Raw genomic sequence first — 19,755 nt, 5'->3', positions numbered from 1 at the left:
AAACTAAGTTTCTCCTATGCTGTTGCATGAAATCTTTTTTTTTCATTTTTTTTTATTCTTTTGAAACAGAGTGTCACTCTGTTGCCCAGGCTGGAGTGCAGTGGTGCAATCTCGATTCACTGCAACCTCCGCCTCCCGGGTTCAAGTGATTCTCCTGCCTCAGCCTCCTGAGTAGCTGCGATTACAGGTGCACACCACCACACCCAGCTAATTTTTGTATTTTTAATAGAGACAGGGATTCGCCATGTTGGCCCAGCTGGTCTTGAACTCCTGACCTCAAGTGATCCACCCGCCTTGACCTCCCAAAGTGCTGGGATTACAGGCACGAGCCACCACACTCGGCTGGAATCTTTTGAAAGTAGTAGTATGTCAAGAACAGACAGGGTCAAGTTGATATGACCCTTATAATGATATGACATTAGCATTAACACCCAAAATACTGTTTTTTTTTTTGAGACGGAGTCTCGCCCTGTCGCCCAGACTGGAGTGCAATGGCATGATCTCAGCTCACTGCAATCTCCACCTCCCGAGTTCAAACAATTCTCATGCCTCAGCCTCCCGAGTAGCCGGGATTACAGGCCCCCCACCACCATGTCCAGCTAATTTTTGTATTTTTAGTAGAGACAGGTTTTCACCATGTTTGCCAGGCTGGTCTCAAACTCCTGACCTCGTGATCGCCCACCTTGGCCTCCCAAAGTGCTGAGATTACAGGTGTGGGCCACCGTGCCTGGCCCAAAATACTTTCATGTTTAAAGTATTTTAAATACTTGGGTTCGGAATATAATTCCAAGTTGGACCTGACCCTGTATAATAGCCACAGACAACACTGTACAGCTAAAAAGGCAAATAACAGGGCCTGACCCCTTCTTTTGACAGTAGAGAATGCTGGGATCTTGAGCAAGATCACCTCTTAGAACTGCAGTTTTCTCATCTCTAAAATAAGGATTTATTCACTTGTGTTACAAGATTGCTGCACAAATTAAAAATAATGTAACTAAATCCAGGGGACAGAGGAGCACTCAGTAAATAGCGGCTATTATTGTTGTTTCTAACGAGAAAGCCCTGGATTATTTGGCAAGAATAGCAGAATGAAACAACAAAAAGAATGAAAAACACGAACACTAAATAAAATCCATATTTCGTTATTTAGAATTTATGGCTGATATTTATATAGTGCAAACTATTTTAAACATAGTAAGGATGCAGCTTGGAAGTTAATATTAAACTCATTTAATTGATTTATGAAATTTAACCCTGTAGTTGGCATATGGTAGTAGCTCAATAAACACTATTGATGGAATACATTTCAAATAAAATATACATTTCATATTTAATTTCATAATTTTAAATTTATTTTTATTCATACTTAACAATGTGATTTTTAAAGATAACCAATATTATTAGAATGAAACATTTCTGTTTCTATGTCTATGAAATAATGAAAATAATGTCTATGAAAATAATAAATTTGTATACTGCTATGATAAAGGTATCATGTACTATAATAAACAAGAAACAGGAATAAGTATATAGAGACAATAAATCTGCACGGGGAAATGTTTATAAATAATTTGATTCACACAGCACAGACCCTTAGTGCAAAAGTTTAAGTCGATCAAGAAGAGTGAAACAACATTAAATTATATTATATATTAAATTATATTAATATATTAATATTAATATATTATATATTAAATTATAATTTATATTAATATATATTAAATTATATTAATATTTTAATTGAAAGAAAAAGTAGATTGGAATTTCAATTAGAATTTTGAAGTAAGATATTTTGTATTTAAAAAGTAGGGAGAAATGGACAATCATCAATAAAAATGGGCTCAGATAAAATATGGCAATCAGTAGAAGAAAATTCATTCAGTTCTTCTAGGAAAATGCCAATGTGATAGACCAAGATGATAAAGTGCAAATACCTGCATTTTAGCAGCTTTAAAGTTATTAAAGTATACTCTATTGACTAAAGAACTATATAAAGACAAAAATATGTTAATATATTTTCTAGCTATAAGATGTTCTGTTAGCAGATCCTTGCAAATAAGAAGGTGAAAACACCAAATAGAATTATGTAGTTATTGAAAATACCTAGAAAAAAACAGACTTTTAAAAATCCAAACTTGTCCATACTAAGATATCTCTCATCCTATATTCATGCAGCTGGTTTTTCTCCCAAAATCAGCTTACGTTGAGTTACTAGTCAAGAGATGACCAAATCCAAGATATGATGCTAAGAAAAAAGAACGAAATATATGGTGTGTAATGAAGGGAGAAATGCTAAATGACAATGCTCTGAAGAAAAGCATAAAGGAGACAGAAGAATCCAAAAAGATAGGATAGTGGTTGGTGACATTAGTGTAATCTATCAAGATTAATTTGAAGTCTACTCCCATCTTCCATGAGGCACGCTTATTGTTATCAACAAACTTCATGATCAAGAATTCCTTCACTTACTGGGTTCTTGGTCTTAATCCTGTCTTCAGGTACTTCCTAGACTTGGTGAATTCTGAAATCGAATAACTAAAGAGTCCTAAAATATACGTTGGGGATTTCAGGAACTGGTCATTAGAATTCGAAAGGGAATGCCTATGATAACAAACAGGGTAAAAAGTTCTAACAAAGGCATGGTGAAAAGGCAAACAATGAGAAGGGGAAAAACAGTATAGACAATTAAAGGAAGAAGAAAAAACTTTTATGAGGTGAAAAGTCTGATGAAAGTCTAAAAATCTCTGCTTTAATTCTAAGGCAATAGGGTAGGACAAAGAAGAAAAGCACAGAAACACAGGCAGTGTGTTAGCTAAACCACAGGCTATGCAGTGTTAAAAATGGCCAGGGAGGGAAGACTGTTACACAAGAAACGGCCAACGTCCAGTGTTTTGTTTTTTCTTGTTTGTTTTTTTGCTTTTAAAGAAAACTGTGTGGTAAAGAAAGAAATGGTGAGAACTGAAAAATTCAAACTAAGAAAGAGTAGAAAAAATAAAGAGTCCCTAAAAGTCCTGGGATTTCCCAGTTTCAAAGATGAATAAGGTAGTAGTTTATCCTTTAGTTTATCTTTTGTTTTTGTTTTTTGAGATGGAGTCTCGCTCTGTCACCCAGGCTGGGGTGCAGTGGCATGATCTTGGCTCAGTGCAACCTCCACCTCCCGGGTTCAAGCAATTCTCTGCCTCAGCCTCCCAAGTAGCTGGGATTACAGGCTATGCCCGGCTAATTTTTGTATTTTTAGTAAAGACGGGGTTTCATCATCTTGGCCAGGCTGGTCTTGAACTCCTGACCTCGGGATCCACCCACCTTGGCCTCCCAAAGTGCTGGGATTACAGGTGTGAGCCACTGTGCCTGGCCCCTTAAGTGTATCTTAAAGTGATTGTTTGAGCCAGTATAAATCAGTCATACATTGTCTTATTTAAGGTTGAAACCTGCTGAAAAATGCATCACTGAAATGATTCATTTTCATTTTTAAAAAGCTACATTTGAAAAATGTAGATAGAATTGATCCAAATGCCATCAAAGGTGGAAGAAAAATAATCAGTCAACATGATTGATGCCAATCTCTGGAAGATATTTAAAATCAAGAAAACACAAAAAGCAGAAAAACAATAGTCAGAGATAGGCTTAAGATCCTCATGTTTCATGTTTCAGGTATGGAATATATCTATTATAATCCTTTTAAGGTCACCTGATACATAAATCAGGAAAAAAAATTACTTAAAGAGTGGCCTTTTCTGGAACTGAAAACTTTCACCAGTAAGTGCCAGTAAGTAACCAAGATGTTTCATTTTCCTGTAGGTAAACATTTAATGTTTCGATTATTTTTTGCTATTACATATTTTTGCTATTACAATCATTTAAAATATTATGCAGCAACCAAAAGTTCTTAGCTTATCAGCAGAATTTTTTTCTGAAATCTCTATTTCCCTCCTTACTTTGTGGAAATTTTCAGAAACAGAAGATAAAAGGTATATTTTATTTTTACTTTTTAAAAAGGTACACTTTATTGTTACTTTTTTAAAAGGTACACTTTATTTTTACTTTTTTAAAAGGTACACTTTATTTTTACTTTTTTACCATGATGCATTCAAAACACATAAAATCAGAATAATATGATAAATGTGAAAACCAGTTTCATGAAATACTATCCTTTTGCTTCATTTCTTTTAATGAAATAAATATTGGCCAGGCACGGTGGCTCACGTCTGTAATCCCAACACTTTGGGAGGCCAAGGTGGGCAGATCACCTGAGGTCAGGAGTTCGAGACCAGCCTGACCAATATAGAGACACCCCGTCTTTACTAAAAAAAAAAAAAAAAACAGAAAAATTAGCCGGCTATGGTGGCACATGCCTGTAATCCCAGCTATTCAGGAGGCTGAGGCAGCAAAATCTCTTGAACCCGGGAGGCAGAGGTTGTGGTGAGCCGACATGGCACCATTGCACTCCAGCCTGGGCAACAGAAGCAAAACTCCATCTCAAAAAAAAAGAAAGAAAGAAATATCATAGATAAAGTTAAGGCCTGCTAAATCCTATTCCTTTGCCTCTCTCCCCAGATGCAACACTATTATGAATTTGGTATTTAATCCTATGCATACTACTACTTCATCATCAATCAAGAACAATGTGTTATAGCATTATCCTGAATGTTTTAAATTTTTATGTAAATGTTATTGTATTTTGTCATACTGTAATTTCTTTTTGCTCAACTTATTCTATTCAGATTTCACATGATCACATAGCTCTAGTTCAGTCATTTAAACTTTAGTACTATCCTCTAAATTCTATCCTCTAAATTCACCACAAGATGTTTTCATTTTCCTGTTGGTAGACATTTAAGTTGTTTCTAATGTATTTTTACTATTACAATGATGCTATGAACACTGTTGTACATGCCTCTTTGTGCACATGGGCCAGTTTTTCTTAGTGTAGGATACTCACCTTCAATTATATTACCTATTGCTAAACTGCTCTCCATTAGAGTTTACTAATTTACTCTACAATAATAGTGAATGAGAGTTCCCTATTGCTCTACATCTTTACTTATTCAAATTATCAATTAAAAACAAAATAGTAGCAATTGTTTTCAAATGGATACCTCTCTTATTTGTAATAGTTTTCAATGAAATCTGTCATTTGTATACAGGATAAATATATAAATGTCTTACAAGAATAAAAAGAAAAATTTAGAAAAACATACATATTTACTAGTAAGCATAAGCATTTTCTTATGCATACTTTTGGGCATGTGAAAGTTACAAATTATGTTCATATTAATAAAATCCTCCAATCCACGGAACTACTTGTTATAACAGTCAACACAATATATTAAAAACTTTATTTCATTAAAAAAACAGGTAAATAGATCAATGGAACAGAACAGAAAGCCCAGAAATAGACTCACACAAATATAATCAACTGATATTTGACAAAGTAGCAAAGGTAATTCATTGGAGAAAGGATAGTCTTCTCAAGAAATAGTGCTGGAACAGCTGGACATCCACATGCAAAAATGTGAATCTAAACACAGGCCTTAAGCTTTCACAGAAAGTTGGTTCAAACTAAAGGTGTTCATCATGACCATAAATACGGCATCCCTAATTCTGGAGAGTTGTCATGGGGAGTACCACAGATTTTTAATGTCTCTAAGTCCCCACAAAAAACAGATAGTTAAACTAAAGGGCAAAACCCAAAACCTACAGACAACTAGATGAAGATTAAAAGAAAGAGAACATTATACACAGTGGTAGTATTAGCATGATTATCTTGAAACTGTTAAGTGTGTACTGTGGGTTAAAGTAAATGAGAAATTATGGGATATTCTTATTCATCCCGTGTCCCTACAAACTAGGATTTTTGATACAGAAAGAAGGAGATATAAATGTAATACAGAAGAGGTTTAATTAAAAACTCTGGAGTCCTGAATTTGAGTTGTAAGTGTTGGCACGGACTCATTACGAATATGTATATGTATAAAATCTCCAACTCTTTCTACTGAAGAAACCTAGAAACAACGATCAACCCAAAAACAACAGCCTAATATCCCTAACACCCTGACTCAGGCGTAAAATACCATTTTCCATTAAAAGGAAACCACAGTGTCTTGGAGAAATGACTAATTCCAGGTGTGGGGCAGAAAATATACAAGATAAACAAAGAATATACTATCACAACAGATAGCAGAGAAGCTACCCAAGACTGCTGGGGCCATACAAAAAGAACAGCCAACCTGAAGAGCCTCCCACTGGCCTAAGATGGGACAATCTGAGCTTCCAAAGGATAACAATTATAATTTAGGACCCCATCAAATCAAATGTATTAAAATTCATGAATTAATAATGCTATTTTAAAAACAAAAGCTAACAGGGCACCTTCAGAGAGTACTAGAGAATCAATTCATTATCTCAAAAACTGGTAAATAGAAAATAACCAGACATTTGTCCTGTTTACCCTATATAAGTACAACCATTAGGAAACATATAGGAGTTGAGTGGAAGTGTCTCTTTATAAAAGTATCCTAAGTAATCAATGAAAAATAAATAATATAATTATAATATTACCATTTTGCAACCCTAATGAATTAATGGATCTAGGCATTGAACATTGAATAGCTGCTAACATCAAAAAAGAGAAAGAACTGAGAGAAAATATGAAATTATGTGCCTCCTGACGAAAGACACACCATCTCATATAGTCTTGCCAAAACTGACTACTAACTTGAGGAATTTTCAAATAACAGAGAAACATATTGAACCAAACATGAATATGCAAGCAATAAAATCCAGACTGTGGGACACTACAGTTTCAACAAATTTTACAGAAAAAGAAAGGATGGATGGGGGACTTGTACATTAAAAGAGATTTAAGATACACATTAAAATGTCTTAAATGGCTAATATTAAACTATGGTTTCTGGGGATGCACACTCGGTGATAAAAGCTATATGGGTATACAAGAAAGTGATACAAAGTCATGATAGTAGTTACTTTGGGGGACAGGGAAGAGGTTAAGATCATGACAGAGCACATGGAGGTATTTCTGGGTGCCTGCACAATTCTATTTCCTCACTTGGCTGGTGGTTTCAGGAGTGTTTCCTTTGTAATAGCTCATTAAACTATGCATTTATTTTGTGTGGTTTTATGTGTGCTTTATTTTATAATAAAGAGGTTTCTTTAAAAATTGCCATCCCTAAAGCAGAATATCTTTGTCACTGGTTGAAAGCTAACACAGTATATGCATTTTTGGGGAAGATAGGTTTCTTAAGTATTTTGCCTTTACAGTTGGATACATTTATAATGCCTTCTGAATGCCTATTGTATCAAATTACATTAATAGTTGGTTACATTATTACTTTCCCATAAGTTACTGCTCCTGAAAAACCCTGGAAAACTAGTTTTTTCTTCTTATGGGAAAATTGTTTTCATAATCTTATGTTTCCCTGACAACATATTTTAAGGTTTAATAGCTCTGCTTATATATTTTTGGTTAATTTGGTAAACAAATTCAAGGACCTGTTCTGAGTAAGAGATCATGAAATTACCACCATACTCAGAAAGCATTATCAAGTCTATATATCTGAAAAGTTAAAGTACCTGCTTAGATACTATAAAGTAAGGGCAGAATAAGTTGTCATCATGTGATTGATAGTGGTTCACATTACTGATAAAAGTTGGTTCAAGCTAAAGGTGTTTGTTGACAAATGAATTATGTGACAAAGCAAATGAATAAAATACTAGTTCTAGGAGGATGGTAATAACTTTCCAAAAAGAAATATTAAAAGTATGTGGAGATTAATGAGGGATAAGATGGCCAACTTGACACAGCCAGGAGGTACCTCTACCACTGAGAGAGACCAAACTATTGAGTAAGCCAAGGTACTTGGAACAGATCTTCGGAGAAAAAACACTGACATTCAATAGAGAGGGATACAGACACGAAGCTGAAGATGGAAGAAACTAGGAACCCTGCATAGGATTGCTGAGCACCAGGACTAGATCCTGGCCCTGAACAGCTCCTAAGGAAGGGGTGAGTGAAGTGATGGCATGGGAACGCTCTCTCGCCGCTTACCTCTGGGATCCTAGCTACAAGAGATCCCACAACCCCCATACACGTTTGAACTGGCAGGGGTATCTGCCCAGAGAGTAAGCAGAGACAAAGCTTCAGCCAGCATGGAGCCCAGGGAGGCGCACGGTGTTGGGGGTGGGGGTGGGGGGTGGGGGAGGGGGTGTACGTCAGCCCTTGTAAGTGGGGCAGCTGCAGCAAAATGTGGTCATAGGTTCTCCATTTTCCTCCAGGTAGTTCTATCCCCCAAGTGACCACTGAGCCAGGAGAGAAGAGGACTGTCTTTCTCATAGGACTGAGGCATGACTGTTCTTCACACCCTCGTTGTCCACCAGCCCCTCCCAAGGCCCTGCTTGGCCACTCCTGCAAGAGTGTGTACACAGCACAGCCTCCACTGCCCAGCCTGAGTGCTTTGCTAGTGGCCTTGGAGCACTTTGACTGCCCCAATATGGCCGGTACCCAGGGGCCAGAGAGCAAAGCTGCAGGCCCAGTCCCAATCCCCCGGGGTTACAGCACACAACTCAGGGGAGCCGAGCGGAGATCTGTGGCCAGCATGTAAGCGGGGGAAGAGCTCCCACTTTCAGAACGCTCAGAAGAGTGAAACTGGGTATTCGTGGGCTAGTGTGGGCCTGGGGCATGCCTCCCTCCACAGGGTTATCTGGGAAGGGTATATAGCCTGTCTGCCAGCCACAGCCCGTATCTAAGAAAGCCTGAGGCCTAGAATACCTAACAAAGGTATTGGGCGCGGTGCGAGTGATCGGACGGGGATCCCCAAGGCCCGGGAATGGATCTGGCGAGGGGCTTATCTTTCCCCCTACACCACAGAGAGATGCTGCGAATGTGCTGAAATACAAGAGCCACGTGGCTAAGAACTTATCTGCCAGGCATTACTCTTAAGCGCCATCTACTGGATTGCAGCTTAAATTACAACACCAAAAATACTCATCCAGTATACATAGCTTGTAAAACCGAGAGCAAGAATCTAGCCACAAATGAAGATCCTGTGCAGACACTTGGCCTTCTGAAAGCATCCAGAAACAAAGCCTATTGACCACAGTTAAAAACTCAAGGGAAATAAATTATGTAAAAACAAAAAGCCCCATTCAACAACAGCAAATCCAAAAGACAATACCAGCCCGCTCAGATGAGAAAGGATCAGCGCCAAGAACATTGGTGATTCAAAAGTCAGAGTGTCCCCCTACCTCCAAACAAATGCACTAGCTCCCTAGCAACAGTTCTTTACCAGATTGAAGCAACAGAAATGGCAGACATAGAATTCAGAATCTGGGTGGCAATGAAGCTCATCAAGATTCTGTTGAAACCCAATAGAACCCAGTGAATCCAGTAAAATGATTCAAGAGTAGAAAGATGAAATAGCCATTTTAAGAAACAATCAAACTCAACTTCTGAAACTGAAAAATTCACTACAAGAATTTCAAAATACTGTTGGAAGCATTAACAACATAATAGACTAAACTAGGAAAAGAATCTCAGAGCTCAAAGACAAGTTCTTCAAATCAACTTAGTAAGACAAAAAATTTTTAAAAGAATTTTTAAAAATGAGTAAAACCTCTGCAAAATATGGGATTATGTAAAGAAATCAAACCTATGACTCACTGGCATTTCTGAGAGGGAAGAAGAGAGAGTAAGCAACTTGGAAAACATATTTGAGAATACAGTCCAAGAAAACATTCCCAATCTTCCTAGAGAGACTGATATGCAAATTCAAGAAATACAGAGAACCCATGCAAGATACTATAAAAGACAACCATCCCCAAGGCACATACTCTTCAGATTGCCCAAAGTCAACATCAAAGAAAAAATCTTAAAGGGAGCTAGACAGAGGGTCAGGTCACTTACAAAGGGAACTACGTCAGGCTAGCAGCAGACCTCTCAGCAGAAACTTAAAAGGCAAAAGAGGAGGCCGGGCATGGTGGCTCACGCCTGTAATGCCAGCACTCTTGGGAGTCTGAGGCGGGCGGATCATGAGGTCAGGAGTTCGAGACCAGCCTGGCCAATATGGTGAAACCCCATTTCTACTAAAAAATACAAAAATTAGCTGGGCATGGTGGCGTGCACCTGTAGTTCCAGCTACTCAGGAGGCTGAGGCAGGGGAATCGCTTGAACCCAGTTCAAGCGGAGGTTGCAGTGAGCCAAGATCACATCACTGCACTCCAGCCTAGGTGACAGAGTGAGACTCTGTCTCAAAAAAACAAAACAAAACAAATGGCAGAAGAGGTTAGGGGCCTATTTTCAGCATCATTAAAGAAAAGAAATTCCAACCAAGAATTTCATATCTCACCAAACTAAGCTTCATAAATGAAGAAGAAATAAAATCCTTTTCAAACAAGTAATGCTAAGGGAATTCATTACCAGTACACCAGCCTTGCAAGAGATCCTTAAGGGAGTGCTAAACATGGAAACAAAAGAATAATACCTGCTACCACAAAAACACAAGTAAGCACATAGCCCACAAATACTATAAAGCAACTACACATCAAAAGCAACTAAACATCATCTACAAAACAACCAGCTACTAACACAATGACAGCATCAAAATCTCACATATCAGTATTAACTTTGCATGTAAATGGTCCCGACATCCCACTTAAAAGGTATGGAGTTGCAAGTTGAATAAAAAGACAAGGTCCAAGTGTCTATTGTCTTTAAGAGAGCCAATTCACATTTAACAACACCCACAAGCTCAAACTAAGGGATGGAGAAAGATCTATCATGCAAACAGAAATCAAAAAAGAGCAGGGGCCACTATTCTTACATCAGATAAAACAGACTTTAACAATAGTCGAGAAGGACAAAGAAGGGTATTAACATGATAAAAAAAAAAAGGGTTCAATTCAACAAGAAGATCTAACTATCCTAAATATATATGCACCCAACACTGGAGCACCTACATTCATAAAATGAATTCTTCTTGACCTATGTGAAAGACTTAGCCGCACAATAATAGAGAGAGACTTCAACAACCCACTGATATCATGTGACAGATCATCAAGGCAGAAAACTAAAAATGAAGTTCTGGACTAAACTGCAACACCTGACCAATTGGACCTGATAGACATGTAAAAGAATACTCCACCCAACAACCACAGAACATACATTCTTCTCATCTGCACAAGGGACACACTCAAAAACTGACAACCTCCTTAGCCATAAAGCAAGTATCAATAAATTTTTTAAAAAATCAAAATCATACCAACTATACTCTTGGACTACATTGCAATAAAAATAGAAATCAATACCAAAAGTTCTCCCAAAACCACAAAATTACATGGAAATTAAACAACTTACTCCTGAATGACTTTTGAGTAAACAATGAAATTAAGGCAGAAATTTTAAAATTTTTGAAATTAATGAAAACAGGGACACAACATACAAAATCTCTGGGTGAAAGGAGTGTTAAGAGGAAAATTTACCACAGTAAATGCCTACATCAAGAAGTTAGAAAGCTCTCAAATTAACAATCTAACATTGCACCTAGAGGAACTAGGAAAAAAATAACAAATGAACCCCAAAGGTAGCAGTAGAAAAGAAATAGCCAAAATCAGAGAACCGAACAAAATTGAAACACAAAAATCCATACAAAGATCAATGAGACCAAAAGTTGTTTTCTGAGAGAATAAACAAGATTAATAGAGTGCTAGCTAGATTAACAAAGACAGAAAGAAGATCCAAATAAGCAGAATCAGAAATGACAAAGATGACATTACAAATGATCCCACAGGAATGCAAAAGATCCTTAGAGACTATTATGAACATCACCATGCATAAAACTTAGAAAATCTGTAGGAAATAGATACATTCCTGGAAACACAGAACCCCTCAAGATTGAACCAGAAAGAAAGTGAAAACCTGAACAGACCAATAATGAGTTCCGAAATTGAACCAGTAATAAAAACCCTACCAACCAAAAAAAGCCTTGGACCAGATGGATTCACAGCCGAATTCTACCAGGCGTAAAAAGAAGAACTTGTACCAATCCTATTGAAACTATGACAAAAAAAAAAAAAAAAAAAATCGAGGAGGAGGGACTCCTCCCTAACTCATTCTACGAAGCCAGCATCATCCTGATACCAAAATCTGGCAGAGACACAACAAAAAAAGAAAACTTCAGGCCAATATCCCTGATGAACATAGATGCAAAAATCCTCAACAAAACACTAGAAAACCAAATCCAGCAGCACATCAAAAAGTTAATTCACCACAATCAAGTAGGTTTTATCCCTGGGATGCAAGGTTGGTTCAACATACACAAATCAATAAATGTGATTTATCACATAAACAGAACTAAAGACAAAAACCACATGATTACCTCAATAGATGCAGAAAAGGCTTTCAATAAAATCCAACATCCTTTCACAACCCCCAACAAAATAGGTATCGAAGGAACATACCTCAACATAATAAAAGCCATCTATTTCAAACCCACAGCCAACATCATACCGAATGAGCAAAAGTTGGGAGCATTCTCCTTGAAAACTGGAACAAGACAAGGATGCCCACTCTCACCACTCCTGTTCAGTATAGTACTGAAGTCCTTGCCAGGGTAATCACGCAAGATTTTTCTACACCAATAATGTCCAAAACAAGATTGCAATCCCATTCACAATAGCCACAAAAAGAATAAAATGCCTAAGAAGACAGCTAACCAGGGAGGTAAAAGACCTCTGCAATAAGAACTACGAAATACTGTTGAAAGAAATCAGAGACAACACAAATAAATGGAAAAACATTCCATGCTCAGAGATTGGAAGAATCATTCTTGTTAAAATAGCCATAATGCCCAAAGCAATCTATGGAATAGAATAGAGAACCCAGTAAAAAAGTCACACACCTACAACCATCTTGATCTTCAACAAACTTGACAAAGATAAGCAATGGGGAAAACACTCCCTATTCAATAAATAGTGTTAGGATAGCTAGCTATTCATGTGCAGAAGAATGAAACTGGAAGCCCTCCTATCAGCATAAACAAAAATTAATTCACGATTAAATTAAACAAAAATTCACTTAAAAAACTTAAATGTAATATCTCAAACTATAAATATCCTACAAGGAAACCTAGGAAATACCCTTCTCAATATCAGTCTTAGCAAAGAATTTATGGTAAAGTCCTCAAAAGCAAATACAAGAAAAACACAAATTAAGTGGGGCCTAATTAAACTAAAGAGCTTCTACACAGCAAGAAACACTGTAAAGAGAGTAAAGAGAAAACCTACAGAATGAGAGAAAATATTTGTAAACTGTGCATCCAACAAAGGTCTAATACATAGGATCTATAAGGAACATAAACAAATCAAGAAGCAAAAAACAAACAACCTCTATAAAAAGCGGGCAAAGGACATGAATTTCTCAAAAGAAGATATACAAATCGCCAACAAACATATGAAAGAATCCTCATAATCACTAATCATCACAGAAATGCAAATCAAAACCAAAATGAGATACCATCTCACACCCGTCAGAATGGCTTTTGTTAAAAGTCAAAAAATAACAGAAATTGGTGACGCTGCAGAAAAAAAGGGATACTTACACACTGTTGGTGGGTATGTAAATTAGTCCAGCCACTGTGGAGTGCAGTCTGGAAATTTCTCAAAGAACTAAGAGTTGAACTACCATTCGACCTAGCCATCCTATTACTGGGTATACACTGAAAAGAAAATAAATCATTCTACCAAAAGGACATGTGCACCTGTAAATTCACTGCAGTGCTATTCACAATAGCAAAAACATGGAATCTACCCAGGTGCCCATCGAATGGTGGACTGGATAAAGAAAATGTGATACATACACACACACACACACCATGAAATACTATGCAGCCATAAAAAAGAACAAAAGTATGTCCTTTCTAGCAACAGGGATACAGCTGGAGGCCATTATCCTAAGTGAATTAATGCAGGAACAGAAAGGTAAATACAACAGTTCTCACTTATAAGTGAGAGCTAAACACTGAGTATACACGGACATAAAGAGGGAAACAATATACAGTGGGGACTAATAGTAGAGCAGGGAGAGAGGGAGGAGGACAAGGACTAAAAAACTACCTACCGGGTACTATGCTCACTACCTGGGTGATGGCTTCAATCATACCCCAAACCACAGCAACCTGCAATACATCTTTCTTAACAAGCCTGCATAAGTACCTCCCAATTCTAAAATAAGTTGAAAAATAAAAGAAAAAGAGTATGTGGAAATTCAAATGAAAACAACTACCATGTTATATGTGATAATCTACGTATAGACCATTAAAATATATTAATATTTTTAACTGAATTTACTTATAAAAAATTTTTTCTGTACTATTTACTCCATATTTTTCAAAAGAATTTTTTCTTAGACTACATAATTCTCTCTGTTCTGTTCTTCTAATTAAGATATGGACTGTTGGGCTGGGCGCCGGTGGCTCACGCCTGTAATCCCAGCACTTTGGGAGGCCGAGGCGGGGAGATCACGAGGTCAAGAGATCGAGACTATCCTGGCCAACATGTTGAAACTCCGTCTTTACTAAAAATACAAAAATTAGCTGGGCATGATGGTGCGTGCCTGTAGTCTCAGCTACTTGGGAGGCTGGGGCAGGATAATCACTTGAACCTGGGAGGCAGAGATTGCAGTGAGCCGAGATTGCACTACTGCACTCCAGCCTGGTGACAGAGCGAGACTCCGTCTAAAGTATATATATATATATAATATATATTACATATGTATAATATATAATATATATTACATATGTATAATATATAATATATATTACATATGTATAATATATAATATATATTACATATATAATATATATATATTACATATATAAATATATTTACATATATAAATATAAATATATTATATATATAAATATATTACATATAATATAAATGTAATAAATATATTAAATATATAAAATATAAAATTATATATATAAAATTATATATCTAAAATATTTTATAATAAAAATATAAATATATATTATATATGTAAATAAAAATATTTTATAATAAAATATAAAATATATTTTATATCTAAAATATAAAATATATTTTATATCTAAAATATAAAATATATATATTATATATGTAGACTGTTGTTTAGAGTTCTGTGGTGTGAAATTAGACCAGCAGTTTTCTAGTATCCATAAAATAATTTAAAAATGTTTCTCCTCTGAAAGTCACATAATTCAGTCACAGAGAGCTTATTTCTATGTTTCCTTTGTTTTGTTTTGAGCTGCTTGGTAAGCCAATTTTCTACTTAGAATCTACTGTTAAAACTCTCATTTGGTTCAGTATGTGGGCTTTATCCTTTTCATGGTCTGTTATGTAAAAAAGATGGCTTAAAAAACATTTTTTTTAAGTTTGCTGTATAGCAGTGGTTCTCAACTTGGAAGCCCACGAGAATCGCCTAGGGAACCTATAAAAGATACTGATATTCCCTCCCCTCCAGAGATTCTGATGTAACTGGTCTGGGTGGGCCTCTTTTAAAAGCTCTGTAGGTGATCTTAATGTGTTGTCAAAGCTAGGAACTACTGCTCTAGGATCCTGCCATTGTCCAAATAAAAGCTCATCTTTTCTGATAGAACCTAGATGATAAATGCTTTTTAAAAATTCTATAGTTCAGTAGATCCAATGATTAAATTTCTTCTCTACAAGGCTGGTTTTTTTTTTAGTTTGAATTTTAGGGTTTAAGAGCATATTGTTATCTTTATTCTGATGATTAGTCCAAGAAGTCCCTCGGCTGCTACTGAAAAAAAAAAATTAAAGGAATATGCCTGAATACTACTTTAATAGACTGGTACTTTTGGTTCACGATATTCTTAAAAAAATTCTATTCTTCGTATCTAAAGATTATATCTTCACACACACACAAGAAAAACAATTAATGCCCCAGACATTTCTTCTACAAGATTACACTTTTTGCATAATGACTTTCACATGAAGCTCTAAAAAAGAAATCTTTACAAATTTTTCCAGTTGCTAGAATGACTAAAAGAGCCAATTCCTAAAACAAAAGCTCTTGACAAAAAAATGAATTATATATCTTAATAAGATCAAAAGGGAGGAAATTACACAATCAGTGGTGAATAAAGAATCATGTACAAATTTGCATACAACTTTATGAAAAAATACTCAAATGCATAAAATGAGTAATTTTCTAGAAACACCAATTATGGAAAAAAAAGGAAAAAAACAACTCTTTAAAAATGGAATCAGTAATGAAAAAAATCTACCCTCCTTAAAAGACATCACACCCAGGAAGTTTTATAGGTAAGTTTTACCAAATTTTCAAGTATCAATTTCTTTTGGTACTTTTACAGAGAGGAGAAAAGGAAAAAGCTAGCCAAATCGTTCCACAGAGCTAATAAAACTTTGATATCAACTCTAGAAAGGTTAGATAAGAAAGGATAATTTTAAAAAGTAAAATTGTGTGCTAAGCTCATATTTAAGCATATTGGGAAGCCTCGTCAATCTTCCCTACTTAACATCTCTCTAAGTAGATAATCGATCACCACTTTCTATTGGGTCCCACTATAGCTTACACATACTCTACCCACAGCACCATTAACACTTTAATGCACTTACACATTTTCATATTTGTCTCTTATTGGCAGACACTAAGATCCTTGAAGGCAGGGACAGTTTCTTATTCATATCCCCTGGTATGAAATACAGTGTTTACCCCATGGTCATGCTCAGTAGTTGCTAAATGACATGGCTATTTCAAGTAGAAATACCACTAATGTGCACATGCAGAGGTAGGAAATAATGAGTCAGCAAGTAAACACATTTGACTAAGACATGGTTTATGTAAGGAAACAACACTGGAAAGGTAGGCAAAGGGCAATCAGGGTGGGTTTTTTAGTGCTGAGGCTGAGTTTGGTTTTAGCATCTACAGAAGACTTTTAAGCAGGCAAAGTCTAAATCAGATCTGTGCTTCAGGATCCATAGAAGCACTTCTTAGAGCTGTTAAAGACCTAGAGGTCACCTATCTGAATTAAAGCAATTGTTTTAAAAATAAGAAAACTAAAGTCAGATAGGGTAGGTGATCTACTCAAAGCCACAGAACACAGAATTAGCTAGAAGCAGGCAGAAGCTTAGAGGGAGTAAACTTGATTAAGGTCACATAGTATGCGACGCAACCAACAGGCAACCCCAAGTTTGTTCAACTCCAAAGTCCATGATCTAGATGACACCAGGCAATGAGGTATGTAGACTATGTATATCCTTTTAGGACAGTCCTACTTTCATATAAGGACTCATTTCAAAGAAAGTTAATTTGTAAAATATGTAACTAAAAGCTAATTTAATTATTTTTACTTTTATTATAAGACACACATTTAATTGAATTCTAATTAGCTTAATTACATTAAGTCATTTTAACAAAGTCTTTTACTCAATCAACTACTGAACTCAAGATCAATAAAATGTTGGTCATTAACAGGAAGTGAGTAGGAATAGAGGACTTATTTAGCCTCACAAAATCCACACCTATATCACTACAAGTGATTTTAATCACTGTAACAGAATTAGAAAAGTTCCAGAAAAAGGAAACTAAAAAATCTATTGGTGATTACCAGGATTTTTATGGAAGACATACATACATATATACATATTTATTACACATCAAATTTTAGGACTCTTCAGTCTTAAAAAGACAGCCTGAAAGTTTATAAAACCAGGAGAGGTAGGTAGGGATAGAGAAAACTTAAACTTATTCATCTTATCTCAAATACTAATTCTGGGAAATACTCCTTAAAGTCTAAAAGATAACTGATTTAGAGGCAAATACAGGAACATACTATTTTACCTACATAAGAAAGCGGGGGAGAGGAAGCTTTTTTTCACGGTTATAATACAGCAAAAACAGAGAATTTTGTAACCAAAGTATTAGTACAAACTGAAAATACACATAGGTTCACATATATGAATGAGTGGTCAAACCATTATCATGAATCAATAGAGGATACTGTACTCACTTCATAATCTATAACTCTCCTTAAATATCCTTGCCCCAAATGCGGTCTGGCACGACAGGGCCTTACACAATATAGGCATTTAACTAATGTTTGTTAATTGACTGAAGTTTGAAGAGAGTAACTGGTAACAAAAGCTTTCACAGGCATGATATCATGAGTAAACAGTAATAAGAGAATTAATAATGATAATAACAAGAGTCATAATAGTGAACAGTGATTCAGGGCTTACTATACATTGATATTGCTCTAAATGCATATATTAACTCATTTATCATCATGAACTGTATTTTTCAAATAATGAAACTATAGCACATACAAGTTAGTAACTTGGTCAAGGACAGGAAGCTACATAGTGGCAGAGCTAGCATTTGAACCTGGAAGCCTGGACTCTTAATTACTATACTATTCTAGCCAGCCCTGGAATTGTCTGGGTATCTTCTAGATATGATACTTTTTGAATATTTGAAAAAAATAAATTATAGGTAAAAAATATTCACATTTATTTCAGAATAGAAAATCTAATAGTTCTATTTTATTTACACTTTATTAAAATGTACACATTTGTTTTAGATTTACCTCTAGTCTTCCTTGAGCATAACCCAGGAGGAGTAGATTGGCTCTGTCCTTCTCAGAAGAAATGGGGGCCCAAGGCCAAGCATCATCGTTGACCAGTGGCCACCAGCAAACAACTCTATCATGAACACAGTTGATAGCTAGATGTCGCTCTGTTGTCTTGTTTATTGGGCCAGGTATTTCATAATAGAAAATCTAATGATTTAAAAAAAGCATACATGAAACATTTCTTTTAAAAGATGCAAAATCCTCAAGTATTACAAAAATTAAAGCATCTGGAAATGTAGTTACATGCAAGTAAATATGCATGTTAAACATGTGCGTAAGAAGGTGTCAGAATTTACCAAATTCTTCTGACACATATATAAAAAAGACATATGTTCAAAATTCTCCCCATTTTTAGCGAAGGAAGGAAAAGAAGAAATGTGAGTTAGGAAGGAATTGAATGTAGCAATTCCAATCAATACCAAAATGTACAGTCATGGTTGCCTGACAGTATCGACCTACACATAGGATTTAGGACCAGCTGTATAAAATGACAAGTTCAGTACTGCTGACCAAGAGAGTCTCACTACTATTTAAGACATAACATGTTAACAATGACTGACAACAAAAAAAGGAAAAATAACTTGAGGCAAATATCTCTTTAAAGAATATATGCGACGTATACACATATATTCTGCATAAAAGGGATAAGCCACAGCATCATGCATAAAAGTTTATGCAGCTTCTGAGAATTATGCTTCTCTTTCTTAGGCAGGATTTGTAGAATTTATTATTCAAACTATGTTATTTTGGAACATGGTTATTTGAAAACATAAGCACGGCACCATCTGTGTGACACATGCCAAGGAAATATAGATTGCACCGTATTTCTGCTTAAGGAATTAATGGAAGGTTGATAGCTTGGAAGAAAAAAAAAAACTATCTTGCCATTGCTGGTCAGCAATAATCGAACCACTTTCTAGGGATTAAGCGCATGGCTAAGCCTACTGGACCAGACACTAGCAAAGGGCAGGGGGTCTTCTTATCAGAGAAATGCTTCTGGAGCCAGTCTCACTACATGACAGATTGCTTTCATATTCCTGTCTGCAAGGCAACAAAGGATGGCAGTAATGCGATAATGCCAGAGTGCAATGGG

At 35.9% G+C, this 19,755-nt stretch overlaps 1 protein-coding gene across 2 annotated transcripts in view; it reads right to left on the bottom strand.

The window, feature by feature from the left end:
• WDPCP (WD repeat containing planar cell polarity effector) overlaps nt 1-19,755 on the bottom strand; it is a 496,574-nt gene that overhangs the window by 322,555 nt on the left and 154,264 nt on the right. For both annotated transcript variants that reach the window (XM_032178078.2, XM_032178079.2), the window contains exon 9: nt 18,618-18,809. In XM_032178078.2, coding sequence (XP_032033969.1) covers nt 18,618-18,809 — 192 coding nt within the window. The remainder of the gene's footprint in view (nt 1-18,617; nt 18,810-19,755) is intronic.

This window comes from Hylobates moloch, unplaced genomic scaffold (assembly GCF_009828535.3).
Source record: "Hylobates moloch isolate HMO894 unplaced genomic scaffold, HMol_V3 SCAFFOLD_15, whole genome shotgun sequence".
In the NCBI taxonomy this organism is placed as follows: Eukaryota; Metazoa; Chordata; class Mammalia; order Primates; family Hylobatidae; genus Hylobates; species Hylobates moloch.
The sequence above is the reverse complement of the archived record's forward strand: the minus strand, read 5'-3'. Positions and strand labels throughout refer to the sequence as shown.